Consider the following 26,583-nt stretch of genomic DNA (forward strand, 5'->3'; position numbering starts at 1 on the left):
GGTAAAGTGCAATTTATTTACTCCACACATGTGTGCGTTTGTGTGTGTGTGTGTGTGTGTGTGTGTGCAAGTGTTGTGCATGTTCGCTTGCTGCAGGGTGCTAGATAACCAGAGCTGTATGAGTAGACTGCTTAATATTCTTGCTTTATTTTGTTGGAAACTTTTCCTTATTATCAGGGTGTCAGATGTCTTTTTAATTCCAAGGTCATGATGCTTTATCCTCATTGGATTTTTTAATATTTTCTTTTACTTCTCTTGAATGTTCCTGTGCCTCTAGGAACAGCAATATCTCAAATTGTTAAAGACAGTTATGTAAAATTCTCTTACTTATTGGCATTTGGAAATCAGTCTTAAACATCTAGTTTTTATTCTTGTCCCTGACCCAGAGAGCAAGCCTTCATCAGCCACAGAAAAGGTGCCATGTGGAAACATTTTCTTTTGTGTTGAGAAGCCAAGAATGCTCCAACCGATGAATTGGGTTGTGTCTTAAACTCCTCTTTATCCTGTTTATCCTTGTCGGTCGTGGTCTTTGCCGTCTTTGCTCTTTCTCTTTGCTCTCCTGCTCTTAGTTATTCCTCTCTCCTTTCCTTCAGTATTATCCCTGCACCTCGGTGTGGGGTCAGGGCTACACTGCTCCTGTAAACATATTTACTGTGTCAACATTGCTGTTGCGAAGCAGCTGAAGACAGTAACAGGTGCCTGTCAACAGCCGGCCAGATCTCCAGTGCATTAAAGGATCTTTGCTGTAGACGAGGATTAGTGTCGCCTGGCATTGTTTGTTTGCTAATTCCATCTCCAAGGTATTTGTGGAAAATAGGCATGAATAATTGAAAGCGATTTCTAGTGGACGAAAACGAAGCTATCAGCGAATGGAGGGAGATTAATGAGTAGGGGGTGAAACACAACGCAAATTGGAACAGCGGAGCAACCTTTCTCAGACACCCGGAGAGACCCTGAGTTCGTAAACAAAAATTGAATATGCATTGTTTCATTGTAGGGGAAAAAAAAACACTGAAATGAGAAAGACATGGATCAAGAAATGAATACAGCAATATGTTCAAATGTGGAGTGTGTCAAAGCATGATGCTGAGGTATTAAAATACCTGCTCATTTTTAAATTGAAGTAGTTTGATAAGTCTGTCCTATAGTAAAATGCATTTTGATAAAAATCCAGCTCTGTGACAAGGTTATGAATATATTTACACTGATAGAGGAGCTAAACTCGTTTGTGTTTGTGGGAGAATTACAGCTTGAACTCATTTTAAGTCTCATTTTTAACTTTAAAGGTGCAGTGTGTAGAATTTAAGGGCATCTAGCAGAACGGATTTGGCAGAAATGGAATATAATATGCATAAGTATGTTTTAATTAGTGTATAATCACCTGAAAATAAGAATCGTTGTGTTTTCATTACTTTAGAATGAGCCCTTTATATCTACATAGGGAGCGGGTCTTCCACGGATCCCACCATGTTGCACCACCATGTTTCTACAGTAGCCCAGAATGGACAATATTTGTCAGCAATTACAACCTTTTCTATATAATTTATATTATTGCAACTGTGTTTTACTATATTGTCATTCATTATCTGTTTATACACCAGGCTACACTACACTGGATATTACACTGTTATACACCATTTATTACATGTTTATTTATGCCTTATTAAAGTGTTGCCTTCACTTCTTTAAATCCAGGCTAAAGACATGTGTTTTTCTGCTATTATGGTCTTTCATTTTCATTTGAAAGGGTCCAATGTGAACCATCACTATGCAGTAACTTGAGCTGCCTTATGTGCCATCTTCTCATGACAACACTGCGATAATATATAGTAGGAATAGGCAATATGACGTTACACAGTGTAACATGACAACAATATAAATGTATCAACCGTTTATACATAGCATTCCCTTCAATATCGCTGATTGTATTGGACAATGTTGCTAATCAATAAGAAAAACTACCTTGTGGCATTACTAGACTTTTACTCACACTAGCAGCATGACTATAGGGGTCCAGTGTTGGTCAGTCTTCCACTTTGGTGTAGACTGATTTATCTCAACAACTATAGAATGGATTGCCATGAAATCTGGATCAGACATCTGTGTTCCCCTTAGGATGTATTGTAATAGCGTTGGTAATCCCTTAACCTTTCATCTAGGGCCACTAACAGGTCAACATTTCACTTTTTCCAATACTTTGGTTTATGGCCAAATATCAGCAAACTAATGACACTCTATCAGCCTCAGGTGCACTTTGTGTTTAGGTCTAATTAGCAAACATTAGCAGATAAACACACTAAACTAAGATGGTGAACATGGTAAACATTATACCTGCTAAACATCAGTGCATTAGCATTGTCATTGTGAGCATGTGCTGATGTTAGCATTTAGCTCAGAGCACAAATAAAGCTTCATGGAGCCCCAGTGCATCTTGTTCTATGATTGGTGCATGAATGTTATGAAGTATATTGATTTGTTTAGTATTTAATTCACTGGATTAGTTAATATTCCCGTTTGTTTTTTAAATCTTTAAATTGTTTCTTAATTGATTTTCCAGAACTATATCACCATAGATATTGATATTGAAATATATAAATTACATGTACCTTTATAGAGAACTTAACTCATATTGCTCACTTCTGATCTACAGTATTATGAATAGATAGAAAGTATTTCTTCTCATTGTTCCCTGTTTTAAAGATAATATTCAACCCAAGAGTTTCTCTAAGATGCAGAAAAGCTTATTAAAATGTTATTTGTGTGTTTGTTTGGTACAGCTTCAGCTCTAAGGCACTCGTCATTATGCGACTCCAAATTTTGTGATTGATCTTCTCTGGATTTGAGCCAGAGCGTTGATGATGCGATCTCTATCTGACCAAGGACTTTTGCCATGATCTAATTTCCAGCTGAGCCATGCAGGACGGCTGGCAACAACACATTTCCTCACACATGGTGGTGAACTTAATAACACAACGGCTCACTAGCTTCAAGTTTTTATGAACTGATACAACTGCACATTTTGCCTCAAAGTCGTTATGATGATGAGCTGTGTTTGAATCACACATCAGAGTTTTCTCTTTGCATCCGCTCTCAAAAAATGTCGTTCAAAAAGACCAGAAAATCTCTCCAAAACTCAGTATCTAAAGCCTCCTTTGGAGCCTCTATGTTTTGTATTCTCTTGGAGGTTTTGTCACTGCTCCATAAACTGCAGGAGCTGTAGGCACACTGGCCAATCTGACCACAGAGATGGTGGATACATGTTCAACACTACGGGTTTAAGCACCAACCTCTTCTTCAGTCCTGCCACCGCCAGTTCTTTCTTATTCCTCTTTTGCTCCATCCTCGACTCCCCCACCCCTCATGTCTATATTCCCTCACCCCTTCATCTTCCCTGCCTGCACCCGCAGCGAACACTACTCCGAGTGGGAGACCATGTGTTGATGGTTCTCATGATGTCGAGAACAGCAGGTACTCGTACATTGTGTTTGTTGTATGCACAGTGGTTTGTACACTTGATGGGTGCTACTTTATGAGGCAGCTGATACAAACAGCTATGTAAATGAGCTTCCTTCCATCTCCTGCTATGAGTCATAATTCAATAAAAGGAAATCAAAATCTGAAACATTCCCCATTAGACTGTGCTGAAAATTTGCAAAGAGTGTTGACTTCAGTAGTAGGCTTTATGTTCCTGTTTGTCAGTCAATGATGTACTCATCTAAAGTAGTAGGAGGGACAGTGATGCTGACCAAAACGGAAACACCCACCGGGAGCTTCATTGTGACATGTGCAACCAGAGCACATGACTTTACTCTTTACACTGCCAAAATTAGTCATCTTAAGTCATTTAGTCACATACTCAACCTTCAAACCTGATTTTTATTCCTTCCTGCACTAAAGATTCTGTTACTTCTAACCAGTGCAGATGCTCTTGATCTAGAAATGAGTGTCAGTTATCTGAAAAAAGACAAATTAATGCAAGTGACTATAATATATAAAAAGTTAGGACTGATTTTTACAGATTTGTTGCAACACATGAAATTGTCACCCCACTACTGGATTGCTTGCTTAAGAAAATGAAAATGTTCTGATGCATTAATAGTCCAAAATACCAAAAAATGATATCTCTCACAGGCAAAACCTCTTACTTTTCTCCATGTGCAATTTCTCAGGATCATTAAAGCCACTAAGTGTAGAATTTGAAACATTTCCAAAGTAAATCTTCAGGTAATTTTCATCCATTTTTCACCAGGATTGTCTTGGGTTTCTACAAACAAAAGACAGAATAATTTGAAAGTCTACACATAGTGGCTGGCGGTGCATTTATAGTGCTTTTATTAAACTATCACAACCAAGAACGTGCAACATGAACTCTCTCACCTTGGGCTACGGCAGCCTGTATGTGACACAGTGAATGAAGGCACATTTAGAAACGAATAAGCTGGTTAATAAAAGCAGAAATCCAAAAGAAAAAACAACCAAAGAGATAATTGGTATTGATCAATAACAGTCATTTTGTACTACTGGACAGCAAAAGATGAATTAACTCTAAAGTTTATGAAAGCCTTATCCCCTTAACGTTTCGACGGACCGTCCACAGGCCGTCACACTGTTAAGTACAAAACTATGCCATGTACACAACCCCTGTCTTTAAGTGGGTACTCATGCGACACGTCTTTGGAAAGGTAAGATTCTTGTGATTCGACTGATGCAAACAATTTCAAGACACAATCACAACAGCAGGTACAATGAACACCTTTGTCAGACCACCAACAAACAAACAAACAAAAAAATATTAGCCACATCTTGGTATCAAAATGGCGGCTGCACTCTGATGTTTCGATTGACACCTCACTTGACCCAATAGGAGCTTCCATGTCTTGTCCACAGCCTATAATAGTGAATAAGAGTCCACGTTGAAAGAAGGTGCCTGCCCCTCTTCTTTAGTGTAAACATTGAGCCAATAGGAACAGATTCTGCTGATGACTGGCGCTTTGAATAGCCACTGAAATTCTGACAATGACCATATGCTGCTTTATTGCTTTTTATAAAGCCACAACATAAAAATTATGTAAATTTAAATAGTTTGCTGTGTTATACTTTTTATATGAACTGCTTCTCCACCATAGCGCTTGTTTTGACTCTTTTATATGCACAAAGTTTAGTTTCAACAGGGGAACAAAGCACTATAATGTGTTTATGCTTCAATTACTCTGAAGCAGGGTTTATTTGGTGTCTCTAAATGGCCTTTTTTTGTAAGACGCCTAGACATACCTTTAGAAAAACATGTGTAAAATATTCCTTTTTTGTGGTTTTGTTATTAAATTTGAAATTGGACCGAGTAAGACTCCATGCTGTGGTCCCATTGTGTTTTCCATCTAATAAGTCCCAGCTATGGGTCATCCGCAGGCATCTGTTTGCAAAAAAATATTCAGACAGAAATAAAAACCTTATACTTCAGTATGTTCAAACTTCTGTTACTTACAGTTGGTGTTACCTTTCAAAAGAGACCAAAACCATGCATGTATTCCTAATGGTTCAAGAACAGCTTTCAATTTACTTTAGGTATCCTTTTGATAGGCGTTTTAAGCTAATTTTACAGGAATTTAGAGGCATGTTAAGGGGAGTTATGATGGCATTACACTATACATTCTGAATCACAACTAGAGCTGCTGTGGTATTGAGTTTTTCCTTACCGCATAAATTAGTGAAGCCATTCAAACCGCTGTGGTAATCGCCATAAAAAATAATTTATACCTTAGATGTTATAAAACAATTGGTTCCTGAATACTGTATTGGCCCAGATATAAGGCAACCCTGATTATAAGACAACCCCCCCTTTTCCAACATTTGTTCTTGGAAAATTACTTATAACTATATAACTTACATCATAGTATAGCTACATACTCACATACTCTCCTACCAGGCTCTCTGAAGCGGTCACAAATGGTTGTGACCGAGCAGTTAGCATTTATAAGACTGCCTGTTGAGCTCCTTATCATCTGCGACAGTGGTATTCGGCAGCTTGACATATTCTATTTCTGCAGTAGAGACGTCAGAAGATGCTTTGGACTTGTTTTGACTCGTCATGAATTTATTTCCTCTGTGGCAGAAAAACACATTACATGAGCCTTCAGAAACTCCAGCAGGTTAAACTGAACTAAACACTTTTAGTGCAGACTGACTCTAACACAATCACTATAAACAGGGTTTAAAACACTCGCTAGCCTAGCAATATTAAGGCTACAAACAACCCATAATGCAACACTCCGTGTAGGAGTCGGTTTTACATCGGTACTTTATCCATTCAAAAAGAATGTCTGATCTTGAACACGTAATCTTCTAGACCCCGAATACAAGACAACCCCACTTTTTCAGACGTATTTACAGGAATAAAAACCTGTCTTATATTTGGACTGATGATAAACTCTTCAAATGCATTTATTCCTGTAGTAGTCTATTCTTTATATCCTCTATAGTCTAAATATCTCTTTATTCCAGTGTTGTTACTATGAGGCCGACTTTGCAGCAGGAACATTGGTCGGCATGTCATTTTTCATATCAAGCCTGAGAGAATAACTAACAACCCATCACTTGAGCCGCTCAGTCAGTGGTGATCAGCTTGACTCTGCGGTGGGCGAGACTTGATTGCGTTACTACGGTAATGCGGTAACCGCGACAGCTCTAATCACAACCTCTGTCAGTCTACTTAAGCCAGCTGTAAAACCTTTAAAACTGAATCAAGAGTGACAAATCTACAGTTACAACAACCTAAATATAGAAGTTAAGGATATATACCAAAGTTTTTTCAGTAGAAGTATTGTTTTTTGTTGTTGGATATGACTGTTAATGGATGACCAACACTGCATGTTTGTATCAAAGAGGCACCAGATGACACTTGGTGCTTGAAACCACAAAGGGTTGGTACAAAACAAAGGGAGATGGCCATACATTTACTGCACAATGTAGCCTTTTCAGGTATGTGTGTGTTTGTGTGGGCTTGTTTGTATTTTTACACTGTATCACTGTCTGAGCTCATGAGCATGTGTTTGTATGTGTGTGTTTTTTCTCTTAATGGTGCATCCGCACTAAATTGGCCCCTGAATGCAGTGCGCTCTGCCAGTGGTTTTGTGAGCTACAAGTGTAGAGAAACAAAGAGAGCCGGGGAGCTTCAAAGCGGGTGGGTGACATTTCGGGCTTTCCATCTTCAAAGCGCTATTTGCTTTTGTAGTTCCTCTTTGAGTATAATTATATATTTTTTTCCAAAGGATTACAGCTGTCTGAAAACATAGTGTCGAATTTTAGGGCCATTTCATAACATTTTCAATAAAGGATGCACAATGAGCTGTCTGTTTTTATGTCATTATTTTAAAATATATTTACTCCGCTATTATTTGCTATTATGCACAATTTAATATGACTTTTTATGCAGTACACAGTACACTATGTCACTGTTCTATTCCTTATCGGCAGCTATTGGCATTGAATTGATCATTGACCCAATAGAACCCCCCAGTGAGTGTCTCCAGATGGGGGAGACGTGAAATCCACCCTGTCCCCTCATTTTCATTCACCTCTCTTCCTCTTCTCTCTTTCTTCCATCCCCCTCATCCAAGTGCCTCTCTATAATTCATGTCCAGGTGCAGCACCAGCTTTCTTTGGCACGGGGCTTAAAAGAAAAAAAGACAGATGTTCAATTTTCACTTCCTTTGTGCATCTCTCTGTATTTGTTTGTGTGTGTGTGTGTGTGTGTTTGTGTGTTTGTGTGTGTTTGTGTACCTCTCTTGCCCCCTTTTACCTGTGATGCAGCTTGTGGTGTTCCAGTAGTTCAGCGTAAGCAGTAATTAAGGCGAGTCACGGCCATGACTAACCGCTGGCTCCTTCTTCATGTGGATTTAGATGTTATGGTTTGCATATGGTCAGAGTGATGTGTTAGTTGTCTTGCCTTTGAGTTGAGACACCTTTATCCAGGATTGACACAAACAAAAACAGTAAGGACAGCTTATGATGTTTGCTTTCTTGATGTTGGTTGTAAAGACCTGATTCTTCAATCCCGTGGTCTTTATGAAAAGCAGGAGAAGCGTGAATGCCAAGAAATGCCCATGGCACAGCTGTATTTACATGGGGCTTCTGTGCATCTTGTCATACAAAACACATGAACCCCCCACTGAGTGCAAAGCTGTGGGAGTGACTGAACTCTGCAGGTGGATATCTATATTGCAAAGTGACATGGACAGTATAATGTACAGTTGTGCCCTGGAGAGATCCTCGACTGAACTGAAGATAATGATTTATTTAAGGATAAATGTACAAAGTCATCAACATCTTTACCTTTATCAGATGGGACAGCTATCATATACATTTGTATATGATAAATTTATCTTACCCTACATTCCACTCTCTGCCCAAAGAAGATCAAAATGAAACAGCACGGCACGGTGCTTCTTCTGTTTATTTAAGAGACAACAGCAAAGAGTTTTTGTTTGTCAACTCAAACTTTGATTGCTTATTGTTTAAGACATTAATAATGTCATTTAAACGCTGCTCATTCAATTTGAAAATTGCAGTCATTTAAATTGTGACTTCATTTTAAAAATAATATATCATTCAGCCTTAATTACAACTATGTTTTACTGTTATTAAGCATTCATTAATCTTTTATACAATGGTTATGGCTGCATCATAGTTTTTGGAAGTACATTCATTTTAAATAAAAACTGTTGTTATATCTGCTTTCAGCTACATAATAGTGTCTTCTAAACAGTTAATTCTTTTTTATACACTGCTTATAACTACTAAATTGGAGGATGCTATAACATGTTATACAATTTTCTTAATTTCAGCAGTTTAAATGGTGCACCACAGTTTCCTGATCACCATCAGAAGAACGTCAGCATTGGACGATTCTGCAAAACTCCTGATTACATTCAATAATGACACGGCTAATGATTTTAAAATTCTCTGTTTCTAAAGGCAACTACAATATAGTTCAGGTCAGGAAAATGTTTTGGTCATTGGAAATAAACTGTCGGTAATGTGTGGTTAATGTTAAGCCTCGCTACACACTGTAAAGGACACACGACTTCCTGCATTTAAACCAAATGTAAACCTAAATTTTAAATTGTGAAGTGTGGAATCATCAAATGTACATGCAAATCTTAGAGAAAATTAATTTGGGAGGTAAGGAAAGAATCATGCATTTTCATTTCTTCTTTTACAGTAATTTATGGACTGATCATATGCATTTTCATAAGTAAGATGTCTTTGAGCACTATATCTGTCTAAGGGAGCAAAAGTGACAAGTTGTTCAAAGTTCATCACTCCCTGCTGCACCGAAACAGCTTCATGTTCAGAGGCACAATGATTCGCTTTTGGCAATAACATTCCTATTATGTCTAATATTTTTATTATTATTATATATTTTTTACATTATGAACATTAAAACCTGAATAATGGCTTCACTTTATTGTAATTTCAAATAGCAAGAAACAGGAAATAATAATTTCTCTAACATCCAAATGGTTTCTGTTGGGCACATTTCCATCTTTCCCACTATAGGACCACAACTGTACGTTCCTGGCTGCAAGTGTGTATCCTTGTGTGTGTGTGTGTGTGTGTGTGTGGGATGAGGGGGGGGACGAGTGCCACAGGGATGCATTTCAAAATAGGTTGTCGCTAATCCCCCTGCCCTGCACCCATCTGAAAGAGAAAGAAAGTACAGAAGGAAGAAAGAAAGAAAAGACGATGAATTATGGATACATTTTAAGAGGGATATTGCTCCCTGGCCTCCTTACTGTTTTTCATTTTTTTTCTTCCTCCTCTCTCTTCCCCCGTTTCTCTGTCTGACTCTTTTCCCCTCTGTCCTCTGCCTCCTCTTAAATCGATACGGGCTGACTGTCATGGGTCAGTGGCCTGTATGCATCAGGCTGGACTGCTACAGAGGAGCGCTGTGTCTCCCAGGGCTCTCTGTGGAGGAGATAACTCGTTCCTATCTCAAAACTCTCTTTAAGGGACACCCGCTTTCAATTTAACTCCAATATCCTTCTCAGATTGACTTGGGATGGCACAAAGGAAAGGAATATAAATATATATCATTACCATTTCTCCAGGAATAGGGATGGGCATCGTTAAGATTTTATTGATACTACTATTCTTATTGATACTCTTTATCAATTTGGTTCTTTATCGATACTCTTATCAGTTCTTTTTCATTAATAAAAAAATGCTTTTTTAAATAAAAGATATAAATATATCTTTTAAAAAAGATATTTATATATAAATAAACAGGATTAGAATTGATTCATATTTTAAATATAACTAAATATTGTTTCTAGAGCAGCAGCAGTAAAGTCACTAGGTAACTTAAATAATATCTCACTGTCAGTAAAATAAATAACATTTCTGACATCAAAATGCTAATTGAAGTTTAGAAAGATCTGCCTGCAGGTGCCGCTGGTAGAGACAGGAGGGGCTGGTTTCGTCTCAGCCAGCAGCTAAGTTTACAAGCTAGTTTTAATATACGTTACAAACTAAGATAAACAGTTCAGCTACAGATAGCTTTGGCTTTAGCTTGTTCATAACAATACACTAGTAGCTTAACCAGCGCACTGTGGTTGTGTAAAACACAGTCTGTTTTCCACAATCTACTGAACATATTGCTTTTCTACATGTTTATGCTTGTTGAACAGTTGGTTTGATAAGGTACTGGCTTTTTACTCGCAGAGCTTTTATTGCACTTACAGTAATAAGCGTTGTTTTTGTCAACTCGAGGAAAACGTTATCTTTCACTTCACCTGGTTCACTGTGTCCACCTCTCTGCTCTGCTGTCCGCTCTAAGAGCAGAGGACAGAGAGGAGAGGCTGCCAGCAGCTCGACGTTGAGTTACACCAAAACATATAAAAGTACAGATAAAAGGGCTAACCTTAAAAATATCCTTGGTTCTTAATAGTTTAGAACCAGATTCCAGGGGGCATCCCTTGTGTCCTGAGTTAATAACTACAGACTTGCTTTTATAACGATAACGAGTGTTACCTTGACTTGATGAGGACAGTCGCATTTCTTAAGTATGATAAAAAAAAGTAGCTTCATTTTGTTCCAGCATGACCCTGCTAGCTGCTTAGCTTACATTCTAGCACAAGCTTAGACATATATTGTTTATTGTTTGTATTTTCAACAGCATCTTTCACTTTTTACATTACGAGAGAGAGAAAAAGCTTTCAGGATGAGGACTTACCAATGTGTTTGGTGAACATAACACTTTCTCAGATAATGAGTTTGACTGGGGTTGCTGGAGTGTAACGTCCCCAAATCCAATTAAGAGCAGGACAGAGCAGCTAATGTTAGCCGACACTCTGATGTAGTGAAATACTACAACGCTGGGTTACAACCATAGACTGTATATAAAGATGGACGTAGCAAGGTGTGACATCCCCCATTGGTTTGCATTGGAGCTGGTTTAAATGGGAGTCAATTGGAGCCATGGATTTTTTTGGAGCCGTTGGTGGCGTTGCACTTGCACTTGTACTTCCGCATTGGCTTTTGCCTCGAGCCGTGGTAGCTGCCTCTCGGTTACAACTGTCGGTAGTAATCTAGTTAGCCGGACATGCTATCATTTGAAGCCTATGGTAGAGCAGACAAACGCACACCACTTCAACATTCAGAGAGATGTAAAATCACAAACAGTGCAGCTTTACTTCATAAACAAACAGAATACAAGTGACCTGCTATCTTTCTTGAGAATATGAGCAATTCTTTTCTTATTTGCAGTCTGTGTGTTTCACAGTGGTGTGTGTGTGTCTAGCCACAGGCGTCCTCACACTCCAAGTCCAATTACCTGTGTTAAGGCCACATCTGAGACGGGGGATTACAGCATATTATTCCAGCACAAACAACAGTCTCTCTGCCCACCAACCTGCAGGCAGGCAGACCCAGGCACCCGAGGAAGGTGTGAGAAGTGTTACATTAGCACCTGGATGTGCGAACAGCAGACTAATGACCTTTTACTGGTGACTGATACACTACCTGAAAAACTTGTCCGCCTCCTGTAGATTCTTCCTTTGTCCTTAACTCTTCTCAATATCTCCCCCACCCCGCCTCTCACTTTTTTTGTGCCCTTCTTCTTCTGTCTATCTTTTGTCTGGTGTTTTTTCTTTCTTAAATGGTGCTTTTATTCCGTCCTCCATTTTCTCTGCTGTATCTATTAAAGCACTGCCTGTCTCAATTCTTCTCTCATTTCATAACAGTTGATATTCTCACCAGAGGACGTTAGTCAAGGTGTCGCCTCTTTCTCTTGACATGTCACCACTTGAAATTTTTCTTTGAAAAACTGTGTGATGCAAAATAATCTATTTAACCTCCTCAAGGCACCTCTTGTCCCCCCAGAAAGGCCCTGAAAATATATCCCCACACACAGAAAACCTCTACTAAGAGTGATCTGTCAACACAATTCTCAAGTGATCATTTTATATTCTTCTATTTTCTTCATTTACAATTGCATTTTTGTCTCGTCTTCTGCCCTGTAACACGGAACAGCTACCATGCCAGTACAGATCGCTGTGCCTGAATATCCGTGAGACACACAACTTCCTTCAAGTCACCTGCCAGGGGCTCTAATTAGACTGATAAGCAGTGCAACTGGAATCAGCTCTTCCTGGTAATCAGCCCCACGGAGCCCAGACAGACGGCTAAATGAGGAGGAGATGAGCCATGCAGCCCAACAGGTGTCCTTAAAAAGACAGGGAGGTGTGCTTATACAGTCTTTCCCTTCTCTAACTGCTTGAGAGTTCAATCACAGGAGAGTTCAGAACATATAGCGAGACTCTGCAGTTATGTAGGAAATTATCTGTGGTGTATAAGTTTAATCGTCGTGCTGTGATTCTGAATTGCTGCCTCACTTTTTAAAAGGAATTGTTTGAGAAACTCTGCAGCAGCATGATTGATTCAGAGTGGTGGGACTTATACAATAGCAAACACACCAGTCAAACTGTGTATTTTGATTTAGCGTTTTCGAATTGCAAACCCTTCCTGAATACATTTCTTGCTTCTCTCTTTGCAGCCACAGCTGCTCTGCTTTAGACATATAATGATGATTATCACATTTTGTCCTGGAGCAAAATAGTAATAAAAAAAGAGCCCAGTGACACATCAGGCAGGCAGAATACAAAATGATATCAGAACTAATAAAGTCTCAGAAGGGAAATGTCATATTTCTCATTTTGACACCTGCGTGAGACTGTTGTGTTACACTTTTCATTTTACACCCACCACTCCCAGCTGTACACAGGAAAGCAACACGGCGAGATTAACACTGCGATCTGGGGAGCAGCCAGGATGCTTCACAGAGACGCAGAGAGGAAGGCAGATAGGATGCAGCTACTGGTTACTTGATCCACTCTCTCTGGGAAAGCTGTCCACTGTACTAACATCTGTAGACGTGGTTGGAGGTTCAGTGGTAAGGATAGGCTTTGCTTAAGACCGCTGAGAGTAAATGTGTTTGCTTTGACATTAACCTCCTCTAGCTGAAAGCACTATGAATACCTCAGTGCCAAAAAAAAGCCTTGGAGATTTAATCTAGACGCTGAGACGGTGCATTAGTTGGAACTGGGAGGCTGAAAATGTTTTAAAAGGGACAAATCAAGAGCTTTGCAATCAATGCAAGTGTATTTTTATACTGTTTCTTTGATGAATTTATACTCTGCTGCAGGTTTGATTTAGGATCCATTTTGGATTGTTGCTGTTTTCCTTTCAAAACTAAATTCCCTCTAACATTTGTTACAAAATGGTGGCATCTTTCTGATTGATACTGTCACATTTATTCAATAAGCCTGCGGTCCTTTATCTTCGAATGAATCAGGAATAGAAAATTCAAATAGAACTGAAATTATTTATTGATGAATGAATTAGTTTGACAGAAAATTAATCAGCTACCATTTTGAAAATCCAATAATCATTTTGATGCAAAAAATGCCAAACGTATCCTGGTCCCAAGGATTTTCTTTATTTCTTTGTTTTTTGTGACAGTAAACTGAATCTCTTTGGGTTTTAGACTGTTGGTTGGTCAAAACAAGCAATATGAAGATGTCACCTTGGGCTTTGTGATGGACATTTCTCACTATTTTCTGACATTTTATGGACCAAATGATTCATTGAGAATAATGGAAATAATCATTTGTTGCAGCCCTAATTTCAAACACTTGATGACAATGGAGGCAAATATGTAAATATAGTAAATATAGTTTTTGTGATGACAGCAGACATGATGATGTTTGATAAACATTGAGCCGCTATCGTTCCACTTTATATTAAAAGTATTCCTGACTAAACCACACTGCAGCTGCTAAAAGGCCCCTATGCTTTTAAATGTACATATCTAACTTATTATATATTCAAATGGTTTCTGCTAAAATGACAAGTTACTAATTATTGCACATTTATTAGAAACAAAAGTCCTGTTTTTTGGTTCATAGATTAAGCGGTTTGTGCTGATTTTGTGGCCCCTTGAATTTTCTGGGTTTACATCCGTAACATTTTTTTTTTTACGTTATTCAGTCTAAATCCTGATTCTTGTAGACACAGTCAGTGCATCATTTTTAGGTTTGTGCAGATTTCTATGTTAGATAAAAGCAAGAGTTGCTATTTACAGATCCCATAGTTTCCTAATTTCCTTGAAAGGAACTGATATGTAACTGTATAGTGTTACGTACAAGTTTGATAGGTATGAAGGTTTGTGTTTGTGGTTTATGACTAATAAAGACTCGTAAGCAGCTGAGAAGAAGTTACCAATCATAGTAACATCATCTTTATTTGTAATTTGCTTTGGTTAAACAGCTGGAGATCCTGTTTTTGTAGCTTCAGCATATTAATGATTTAATGTGTGATGGTGATAATTGTCAGCTCAGGAAAACATACTGCCTCTGTACATATTCTCCATGTTCACTGTACTGTTTGATGAAAGATCTTGCTTTCAGATCAAGATACTTGATTACTGTCAGAGCCCAGCCAACCCCTCCCACCCCTGCTTACTCCACCCCGTCTCTCATCCTCTCCCTCATATTCCTGACTTGAGTGATGGCGTTTGTGATTCCTAATGACAGTCGGAACAAATCTACAGTAATGAGGTCACATTGGATTCTTTTTTTTTTTTTTTTTTTCCTTTCTCTGTAATCACCCTTCACAGCTCTGTACAATCAACCTGTTTTTAAAACTCGGAGTGGGCTCTGGATCCAAGCTCCAGTGAACCAGCGTGAAACAGATCAATTCCTTCCTCGGGAAGACCTTCCTGCAGCCAAAATGGAAACCCTGTCCTTCTGAGCATGTCTGTTTTTTTTTTCTTCCAATATCCAAGACTTATTATCTCTTGACTCACTGGAGCTCATATCCTGGTCTCATGTTAATGCTGCCTGCTACGTTTCCAAATTCTTCCTTATGACGGCTTTAGCATATTTATTGATTTATTTAGGGTTTCTAGTGTGTGTATTTGCGGACTTCTTAGCTGTCTCATCTATGATAATGCATTTATCTATAACAGAAGAGGTATGTGTGCATGCTTGCATGAGCACTCGCATCCTCATAATGATGTGTGTTTCTCCTGGCTTGAGCAGGATGTCTGCACCAACACATCATTACGATTCGTTCAAGCCATTAGCTTGTGGAGAGCGAATTGTGGATGAAAAGCACATCCGCGCTTGAAGGGTTGTGTGTGTGTGTGTGTGTGTGTGTGTGTGTGTGTGTCTGTGAATATGTACAGTATGTGTACTTGCGGGTGTGTAGTGTGTGCCCTCCTGTGCGTCAGTGTGCATACTCAGTATGTGTGTGCTCAGTGATGTGGTTAGTAATGTGGAGACCTGCAGGAGACGGTCTGTGGAGAGAGCCTGCAGGATAATTGCTGCCACAGTGACAGGTAGGGCTGCCTCTGTCAGAGTTCCCTCAGTGGGGAAGCAGTGGAAGAGTGTGTGTGTGTGTGTGTGTGTGTGTGTGTGTGTGTGTGTGTGCAGCTCTGTGTGTCAGCTTCGCCATCCTTCCTCCAGTAAGCATTTCCCCAGTAGGCTCCCTTCAGACGGTGGCAGGCTTCCAGATGTTTTCATCTTGTATCACACACACATCCAGGGAAAGAAATGAAGTATCTTATACACAGAGCAAGAATTGCTAATTGTTCGGATATACATTTTAGCCAAGAAAAAACCTCTGAGTAATATTTTTCAGCTTGCTTTAGAGTATCATGATACTGTACAGGACTTCAGATCTGGATGCATAAAGACTTTTCATTTGTTGAAGTTTCCCTAAATTGCAGTAAATGGTTTTATCTTTGAAGCATGGAGTCTGCTCTGTAATGTTCTACTGACAACAAGGCTGTCGGCTTGTGTTATTGGTAAAGGTCACCCAAAGATCCAGCAGCATGGCTCTGCATCATGCCGGACTCCTGATGAGCATGATCATTTGAGATGTGCATTGTTTACCTCATCACTCGCTGTAATCCGCAAAAAAAACCCTATCCGTTCTTTTTGAGCGATTGTCAGATGTGATTCACGTCGCATATGTCATACATCTGCAGATTGTCATCTCTGAAAAGGGAGCGTAAACCATGTAAACGTGTCCCGGTGAGAATGGAGAGTGACATCCGTGGGGTTTCTCCCACATCTGGAGGTGCCTGCCATCCAAGTCATTTGCCGGTGCTGCTTCTGTTCCCCCGATCTCCTGCAGTCCGTGAAGAATTGGTGTCAGCACCTATCAAAGGCAAAATGCCTATTCTACACAGAGTGTCAGAGCAGCCACAATCTATTAATCAACCAGGCGGGAAAGAAACAGATACGATGTGTGTGTGTGTCTGAGTCAGTGTTTGTGTGTGTGCACTTTTACATCCGCACATGTGCAGCAGAGACAAGGAGTCATCCAGGTGTATTATTCAGCCATCTTTGAAAAGGCCCTCTAATAAGGGAGGATGCAATTATAAAAGCGTCATGTAGGTTCTGTTTGAAAGAAGAAGGGGCCTGTAATGTGTTTGATACCAAAGGCCGTGACAGAGTCCGCAGCGGACACAAGGCGCATGCTGATCGCATGACTACAGCCATTACAGGAGCTGAAACCAGGCAATAGACTTCATCTCCTACCTGCCTCCTCCACTTTGTTGTCTTTAACTGTAATGTGTCAAACAGAAAACAGTCACACCAAAAAAAAAAAAAACATCTTAAAAGAAACATTTCGCAGCAGAGTTTAGGAGCTGCATTCAGTTAGATAGCAAAGGTTTGTATGAGTGTTGATTCAGGCTGAATAACAGCAGTTGGTTTGTTGGGGAGCACTGTTGGCTTATCCACAGGAAACGATCGATCAGGGTGAATAAACAGAGAGCCAGCCAGGACACCTGCTGTTAACAGCATGGTCCGGCCATGTGACAGACATGGTGGTGTATGATTGGCACCGTTGATTGAACATTAGAGCTTAATGATGTCATGGGTATCGTCATGTTGAGTATACTGAGAAAGAGAAGAAGGCTTGTTTTCTATTCAGTGGAATAAGTTGGTTTAATCTAACCTCATATTTAGTTTTTAGGGATTAAGTTCAATTATGCCTAATCACATTAGATTTCTAGATAATCAGTATCATAATCAAGCAGTATTAAAAAAGTGTATGAATAAAGAGCCACTGCGAGATATATTAATCAGTGCAGAAATTATTAACAATTGACAGAAAATTAATGAACCAAAATTTGCTGAATGACTAATCTTTTAAAATTCATTTATCAATGAAAAATGGCAAACATTTGCTGCTTCCAGCTTTGTAATGTGTGCGTTTGTTGCATTTCTGTTTTATATAATTGAGTTTACTATCATAGAAGACAAGGAAACCGACAAATATTCTCATTTGAGAAGCAACAACCAATACATTTTTACACAATTTTCCTTTACCGATCACATAATCAATTAAACAATTACCAAAATAGTTTTTTTTTGATTAATCAATTTATTGTTTAATCTCTAAATGGAATAATTTCGGGATTTGGACTCTTGGTCAGACAAAGCAAGCAATTTGAATAATTTTGATGGCCATTTTTTTTATTATTTTCTGGGAATTTGTAAACTGAAAGATGAATTAAGTAATCGATTAAATAAAAAAACAATTGACTGATTAGTCTGTAATTAAAATAATCCTCAGTGGCTATTGTTAGATGTCATTTCTTTCCTTTTTTTTTCATCTGCAGGATCTGCAATGTTTGATTTAGTATTCAGTTTCAAGATGATGTTGATAGTGTCTTGATCCCATATTAGTATAAAATAATGTCATGGCAAAGAGGTGTTATCATTGGTGAAGGAGAATGTTAAAGCATCTTGTTTTCACCTTTACACTGTTTCATTCTCCTGCGGCTCAGCTGCACCTTGTCCCCCCGTTTCATTTGTAGGTTTTCTCAGAGGTGCAGGTCCTTTGATTTATATAAGCAAATGAGCAGAATAACAATTGATACGCAGGAACAAGAAGAGACAGAGGAGAGAGTAGGTCTGTGGGATTGTCTCGGGAACAATGTGTGTGTGTGTGTGAGCTCAAACAGTAGTATAAATTAAGTTATTTACAAGATGTTTGTTTGAGCTCATGTGAAAGTCATTTTATATTTGCATCTCCTGTAGAATATCCTTTCTCTGCTGGATTTTCTAGAAGCTATACTGGATGTAAAAAAAAAAAAAAGAGAGCATGAACAAATAAGCCTTATGAAAGTGACAACAATATCTGTGAGCTGATTTACATTTTGATAAGCATCAGTGTGCAGAAGTCAGATCTAAAGGGGTCACATCCATGTTATATATCATACATGTAATGAATATGCTGCTGCAGTGTTACGATGCTCGGAAGTCAGCGCTGTGGTTCCTTGCACGCCGAGCTGCGAAGGAATATTATTGTTTTTGTTTCCCGCCCAGGATTTTGACTGAAAAATGAGTTGCCGTGCATCTTATCTGTCAGGGGGATCAGGTGCATCTCCCTCTCTTTCCTCCCCCTCCCTCCCTCCTCCTCCTCTCTCCACTCTGATAGGTAGAGACAGCTATCATATGTGCAAGGGGAAAGTGATGGGCGGAATGGCAGCTTTAATATCGGAGCGATTGCCTGCTGATAAGCCTAACGGCTGTGGAGAGGCGTGAGCGTCAGCCCTCCTCCGCAATAAACACTTTCATTTTGTTTGGTTGGAGTGACGGATGGTGAGATGGAAGTGGTGAATAGACGACCTGAAGATCCGGGGAGGGAGGGGGGAGATAGATAGATGGAATGGATGTGGATGTTATTCAATATTAACAGATCAATCAGAGGGTGGTGAAATATGCATTTTGTCAACTATATACCCCCATTTGGCCAAAGAGGCAACATTACGATCATGTGACAGCTCTGCCTGCTGTGCCATGTTGAAATACAAAATACTTACAGCCTACAGTAGGTGATTTGTCTCCCAATACTGAATTTATATTGCCTCTAACAATAACAACCCTGTGTCGTATATCAGAAAAATGAATATATATATTCATGACTTTAAGCTCTGATGACTTCATGATAATCATTTCTGAATCGCTGTTAGAATCCATGATGAGGAGGGCACAATTGCTTCGGTTTGCAGCATATGGTGGAGAAAAAGCAACATTTTAATCAAATTATATTTTGCCACTAGATAATTTGCGGTGAGCACATATGCTACAGAGGAATTTAAAGGTCACATAAAATCAAGCTTAAATGTGTGTTTTTGATGGTTTTTATGGTATTTTTTTACTCATTAGCGTGCATGTCAACAAATCATTCCTCAGATTGATGATTGAAATGGCCTTTTCGTCTTCTTCAACAAGTCCTTGATGAGTTGTGGAGTATTCTTCAGTTCTTCCTGTTTACCTGGCTGAACAGAGACAGGGTGATTATGGTTTATTATAGTTTAGTCAGTGCAGTCATGACGATAACGCAAGTATACAGTCTACACTCACCAAGCACTTTATCAGGAACACCTGTGTCATCTAATGCAATCTAATACAACAGCTCTGCCATAAATTTTACTTTTACAAAGCTTGTACATTTTCAGTTTTTGTTGACGTTGTCAGAAAGGTGATAATTCTACTTCATGTTTATTATTGAAGTCTTAGTGGGTGGTGGTGGTGTATTGGAGTGCATTATATTGAAAAATGTTCCTATTATTTTGTCCAACCCAATAACAAATATAAGGGGGGCAAAATATTAGGAGCATTTTTCATATTCTGAAGTAGAGGCTGCAATGTTATGTGGTGGGTATAACTGTTCTTTAGCAGCAACGAGTGTGATGAGGCCAACATTGAAAATCTAATTAAATAGTTTGACATTTAGGGAAATATGCTCATTTCTTGCCAAGAGTTAGATGAGAGGAATGATACCACACTCATGCCTGTAAGGTGAATATGAAGCTGAAGCTAGCAGTCAGTTAGCTTAGCTTAGCATAAAGACTGAAAGCAGGTGGAAACAGCTAGCCTGGCTCTGTCCAAAAGTAAAGCTAATTAATAAACACGTTATATCTTGTTTGTTCAAACCAAAGCGTAAAAATGAATGGTTTTCTTGGAGGTTACTTCATGGGTCGGACTATTTCTTCTTCCCGCTATTTCTGATCTTTATGCTAAGCTAAACTAATATTGGCTGCTTTGTGTAGCTTACTAGGGATGTCAACGGTTAACAGTTAATCAGAACCACTGAGAATATTTTTGGCTGGTTACGCATGTTGGTCTATAGGCCTTGAAATGAGTTTTAAAAACACACATTTACTGACTGAAGCATCCCAGACGGAGGCTCCGACATGTACTGGATCACCAACCAGCAGATACAAAGAGACGTGATGGATCCATTTTACCAACCTGCATTGTGGCTAGCAGTTAGGTAGCATGGCTAGCATCATTAGCATAGCTGTGTGTAGCCCATAGACTATAAAAATAAGGTGTAGCTATGGTCTTTCTGGTTTAACAGCACCATGTGGGGCAGGTGACAGATGTATTTACGGTGTTTGTGTTCTCTGGAAGACTTCACGGCGCAGATATAAAGTCACACAGCTGACGGACTGTTAGCCTAGCATGCTAATCCTGTGGTCTGTCTATAATAACAATGTAGGTGTAACTTTGTTATTAGGCCATACCCACCCAGTCGGTGTAACGAATTATTGTAACTGTGATATATTGCCAATCAGTGTGGTAGAGCTACTGTGACTAAATGCATTGAAAACACGTTGAAGTGAAGAAGGATGAGCTAAAAGTCAAGCTAGCCAGGGCAGACAAGCTAGCTCTGTCCACTGACTACTGGACAGCTCTCACAAACAAAAGCTACATCACAACTTTTCCTAAAAATTAACTGGTCATCGGTTAATGAAAGCAAAATTAACCGAAACTGACATCCCTACCATACAGACATGAGAGTGGTATCAATCTATTCATCTTACTCTTGGAAAGAAAGAGCATAAGAGTATTTCCCAAAATATATAAATTCTATATTTCTTTGAGAATTTATATTGGAGAATCAGCAACCAGTATTTCAAAAACAGTCTCCTTCTCCTGCAGAATGATTGCTTGTTTTTTTGATAATATTAGTCCTATTATTTATCTGTTTTTTTTAATAAAAAATTTCCAGGTCCGACTGATTATGTTGTCCAAGTTAATACCTTCACGCAATAGTATTAGTAGTAATCATCCGCATTCATTAAATTTGGATTGAATAGTCCCATGTCCTTAAGGCAATTCTCAGTTTTATATTCTCCATTAAAACTGTTGCACGTGTATGTTATTTCAATTGAAAGCACATGAAAATGGAACACATTTGAACACAAATGGAAAACCTTTTGGCTTTTACTGTGCTTTTTTGACTGCCGAACATCAGATGATCTGGCTCAATATGACTCGGAAACTGAAAAGATCAAATGAGCAGCAGGGATCAGATCTCGATATTAGAGATGAGACTAGATGGATTCAGACAATGCCTATTAAAATGGCTGGAGGAGCTCCTTTGAAATGAGACCTGACATCTCTTTTTCACAGTCTGTCAGGAGTATTTGGTGGCTAATTTGAAGCTTATAAAATCTGTGTGTGCGCGTGTGTGTGTGTGTGTATTTGAGAAAAAGAGAAAGAGAGTGAGCTCCAGTGGGAGGTTAATATAAGGGGTGACCAAAAAGAGATGCTGTAGGCTGTTATCTGTACAGTTAGTAACAGAACAAGCAATCCATTGGCTGGATTCTCACTGAAGCCCAGATCCATCACATTGCCAGCTAATGAGCTCTGCAAGTACATTGTATTTACATTTAAAGTGGCTGTTGTGGGTCTGTCCTCTCCCTCAGGTTGATTGGAGAGTCCTCAGCTTTGATTCACAAGTAAATACTGACCTTCAGGCTTCTTTGGTTTCGCCATAAGACGGGTAATGTCAGCTTGTCAGTCAAACCCCGAACTGCAGTCGCCGTGACGTGTATGTGTGTGTTGATTCCTGGCTAATCTTTCGTCGTTTGACTCATGATGTGGTGCCACCCCAGAGGGGTCCTCATTAGGACCAAAACGTCGTGTGACCTTTTAGCAGCTTCGCTCCCCCCACCACCTACGTCCTCACCCAGCTGGGTCCAATTACCTTGCTCATTACCCCCCTCCTAAATAGCACCAGGACCAAGCAGGTACTGTAGCTATCTATGGAGAGGCAATATGTCTGTGACTAAATACAGGGGTGGCAACATGAAATGAAAATGAGTTTCATCTTGGCGACATGCCATTTGAAGACTTTTCTCCCCTCACTAATGGCAGAAGATCTTTTTCTCTCAACTTCTCTGATGTGCCATTCTCATCGAGCTATACAACAGACTTTGAATGTATACTGTATTTGACCTTTCCTGCTCTCTCGCAGCCTCCTTTATCCTCCTTTTAGCCATCCTTTAGAAACCCCTGCCTGACACCTAAAATATAAGATGTCCCCTTTGCTGCCATGTTGATGAGATGATAGGATGATCAATGTTTCCTTAATAACCAGAAAGAGAAAAGGGGAGAGAGGAAGAGAAAGGGAGATGGATGATTATCCTAAAAGTAGCGTGCTTAATTAGATGGAATGCTGCATACATTGTGGACTGAGTGGAATCATTGGGATAGATTAAAACACTAATTAAACAGGCCCTTGCCGAATTGTGTGAGGTGGGGTTCAGCTCTTCAGGGTCATTTGCATAACCTTCATCTGGGGAAATGGGATTTAAAGGACCTGCTCTCTTTCTCTGTCTCTTTAACTCACTTTTTTTTCCTTTTCCCCATTACCAATCACATTCACATGCTAACAAACCCAATTAAAATTATGCTCCATTTTTTCCCTTTCACTCTATAATTTGGCATAATCTATTAAGGCCCCTTTGATTTTGTTTTCAATATAAATGTTTCCATCAAAGTGAGGAAGGGGCATTAAGCACAGGAGGGGGAAAAAAGTCGGCAAAATGTGTGATCTTGACGATGGATATTTAACATTGCCTCACTTTGGTATGATTTGCATAAGAATATCTTTCGTGAACAAAGCTTTGGAAATAGCATGCCATATTTGATTAGATCAATAGATCTGAGGATCAAACTCGGGTGGTGTATTAATTACTGCAAGAACAAAGGCAGGAACTCAAGTTATTGTGTGCTCTGAATCTACAAGCACTTCATCTGCTTTCTGGTAATCTTCAGTAGGTCTGACTCAACGTCGAGGAGGGTATCAATGAATTTTTATTGGTAAACCTTTTTTTTTTGTTGCATTTTCTACGGTTGGCAATGCCAGTCTGTCAAACAGTCTCTTTGTTCCAGATTGAAATATTTTAGCAAGTATTTGATGGATTGGAATGAAATTTTGTACAGACGGTCAAGGTTCACAGACAGTGAAGCTTGATGATTTTGGTGAGGTTTTGAGTGAGATGTCTCAACAGATTGTATCTGCTAAATCTTCACCTAAACTTTTGTGTCAAGGGGTTATGACGTACCTGCAGTAAGGTGCCATAGCTGATGAGCACCTCCTCAAAAATGTAACTACACATTTGGGCTATGGCAGATAAGGAAATACCCAACAAGTCCTCCTAATTAAAGGACAAAATACGTCATTCATCCATGCATTTCAGAGCCTTTTCTGATCTGACGCCCCTTGTTTGTGCCTTACAAATCACTTTTTTAGTTTAGGTTGAGGCACAAAAACAGTTTTGGTCATGATTTTTAAAAAAACAATGTTTACTTGCCGTTTGAAATGGGAAACAAACAGTTATCCCCTGTGTTAAAGTCTGATGTCATGTTGACCCGACCTCCTCCTTATACACACTTAGCCACTAACTAGTAACGTCACCTGATTTCGTCATAATTACTTTGGCTGCTAGAGGACTTCTGTCACTTAAATATATCGTTTTGGGGCACTTGCATAAATGACTGACGTATTTCTTGAGTCACAAAATACTACGTGGCAACCACAAGAACTGTAATTCTCCTACAGGTTTCTAATGCTGGTGGAGATTGTAGATGGTGAAAACGATGTAACAGAAGCTGAAAAAACGTTAAAGTTATCTTCTCCTTTTCAGTCACACACATCTAACAAAAACCTTTCCACTTCAAACCTCCTACTCACACCTTCTATCACATTGACTGAAAGAACATAAATCCAAGACAAGACGGTTCTTCCGACTGTCACTTGATGTCACAAAATAAAAGAAAGAATGTAAAACACAGTTACTGTTTGGTGTATAACTAATATATGACACGATCATTTAGGATACATCTGTCAGGTGTTGTGATGATATCAACTAGTAAAATCCAATACTGAGCTATAAATCAAAATCTGTATATTTTGCTGTGAGTATCTACAGTGGGACTATAGTTGACTCTTGTGTAAAGCATAGAAACAGCTTAAATATCAGCATATTAGCACTGTCATTGCAAGCATTTTAGCATTTAGCTCCAAGCACTGCTGTGCCTACCACACAACAAATCTTTCTTCCAAGTGTCGCCACAGACGCCCGTCAGCTAGCGAGCTGCTGTCTGACCGTGAAGTTTTATTTGCTTCTTCTCTTGATTTTCTGTGTGTGTGTGTGTGTGTGTGTGTGTGTGTGTGGGTGCCGGTCATTCTCTATGACCAGTTTGACATCTGACTCATGCTGTTACATCCATTGCATCATTCTCAGTTTCACTGACCACTTGTTCTGCCTCAGGAACTGAAAAACCTGCTACTTTGTCATCCACTGCTCATACTCAACACCTCCTCTGCTTTTGTCTCCCTGTACAGTCCAACAGAAGCAGCAGCTGGAGAAGGAGTCAGGCCTGAAGATAGTGGAGGCCGGAGTTAGTGATGTAAGTTATACTCACTAAAAATATTCGTTATTCTGCTGTATGTCAAAAAAAAAAAAAAAAAAAAAAAAAGCAAGAGAGTGTGAGTGGGCATGCTTGTGATTGTGTGCGTCTTCTGTGTTTGGGCTCATGAGACAGGAATAACTGAGTGATTTCAACTTATCTTGGCATCGGTATCACACCTGCAGCTTCAGTTGTGCAGCCAAACACTAATCTTTAGCAGCAGTGAATTCCAAACACATATCCATGGGTGTATTTTTGGGTATGGACGGTAGGGACATGTCTCTGCCAATATCAAAGTGTTGCTGTACCTACCAATATTTTTACCAATCTCAAACAATCTGCTTTAATTTCATGTAATGTTAACGATAAGATCTCAGCAGAGTTGCCAGGTTTGGGTGTTTTCTGCAAAAAAGTGTGCTATTATGATAAAGAGTGTAAGAGCAGGATATGGGGGATACTCGACCTGATGATCTGGCAACCCTCAACTTCAAGCTGCATTAAGCATTGTTGACTAGTAGCAGCCCGACAGCAGCAGCAGTAGTGGAGTCGGTGAAGTGGAGAATCTGAAGCGGTTAGTATTTATAGTTAAAATGTTCCAAATGTCACAGAATTGAAGATCAGTGGACAAAACTAAGATCATTTGATATTATATTTTATTTCAGGCCTTAGGTGTTGTTAGTTAATTTGTGATTGTTGCTCAGACATGCTGTTTAATTAAACGACTTTATTAGTGTTAGAGAAAATTCCTCACAATAGCAAATTAAGACATGTGGTCCTTTTTAAAGAAGAACCAAAGTGTCAGTAACAGATGGGCTTAGTTAATAAGAATGTTGTGTGTTGAAATTAGTGGGAGAAATGTTTAGTATTTAATGCCATATCTCCCCTTTTCCATGAGTGGATCAAGAGAGTTATTGTTGCATATGTGTCATTAAAACATTATTTACAAGCTAAATTAGCCACAGCTTGTCCAACTGATCTGTTTGTGACTGTCAGGCATCATTTTCATTATAAAAATCCTGTCAGCAGCATCCTGAGCAGCACAGAGACACACAGACAGGTGAGCTGCAGCCTTTCAGGTGAGCTCTGATGTCACAGTGAAAGCTCTAGCCATAAATTCAGGAGTTGAATAAAAAAATAATACAAATAGAAGTTTTTGAGATGATTTAAAGATAAGTTTGAGCATCACTGTGGCTCTGTCATGAAACTCTTGAGTTGTATCGCCCAAATCCACAAACTGAAAAAAAAGGACAGAATCTCAGGTGAAAACCTCACAGCAGCGAGTTACAGAGCAGCACAT

The 26,583-nt window shown here is 39.2% G+C and overlaps 1 protein-coding gene across 3 annotated transcripts in view; it reads left to right on the forward strand.

The window, feature by feature from the left end:
• Positions 1-26,583, forward strand: part of ptprn2 (protein tyrosine phosphatase receptor type N2) — a 149,867-nt gene that overhangs the window by 57,608 nt on the left and 65,676 nt on the right. For all 3 annotated transcript variants that reach the window (XM_042399869.1, XM_042399870.1, XM_042399868.1), the window contains exon 11: positions 25,222-25,286. In XM_042399869.1, coding sequence (XP_042255803.1) covers positions 25,222-25,286 — 65 coding nt within the window. The remainder of the gene's footprint in view (positions 1-25,221; positions 25,287-26,583) is intronic.

This window comes from Thunnus maccoyii, chromosome 21, assembly GCF_910596095.1.
Source record: "Thunnus maccoyii chromosome 21, fThuMac1.1, whole genome shotgun sequence".
Taxonomy (NCBI): Eukaryota; Metazoa; Chordata; class Actinopteri; order Scombriformes; family Scombridae; genus Thunnus; species Thunnus maccoyii.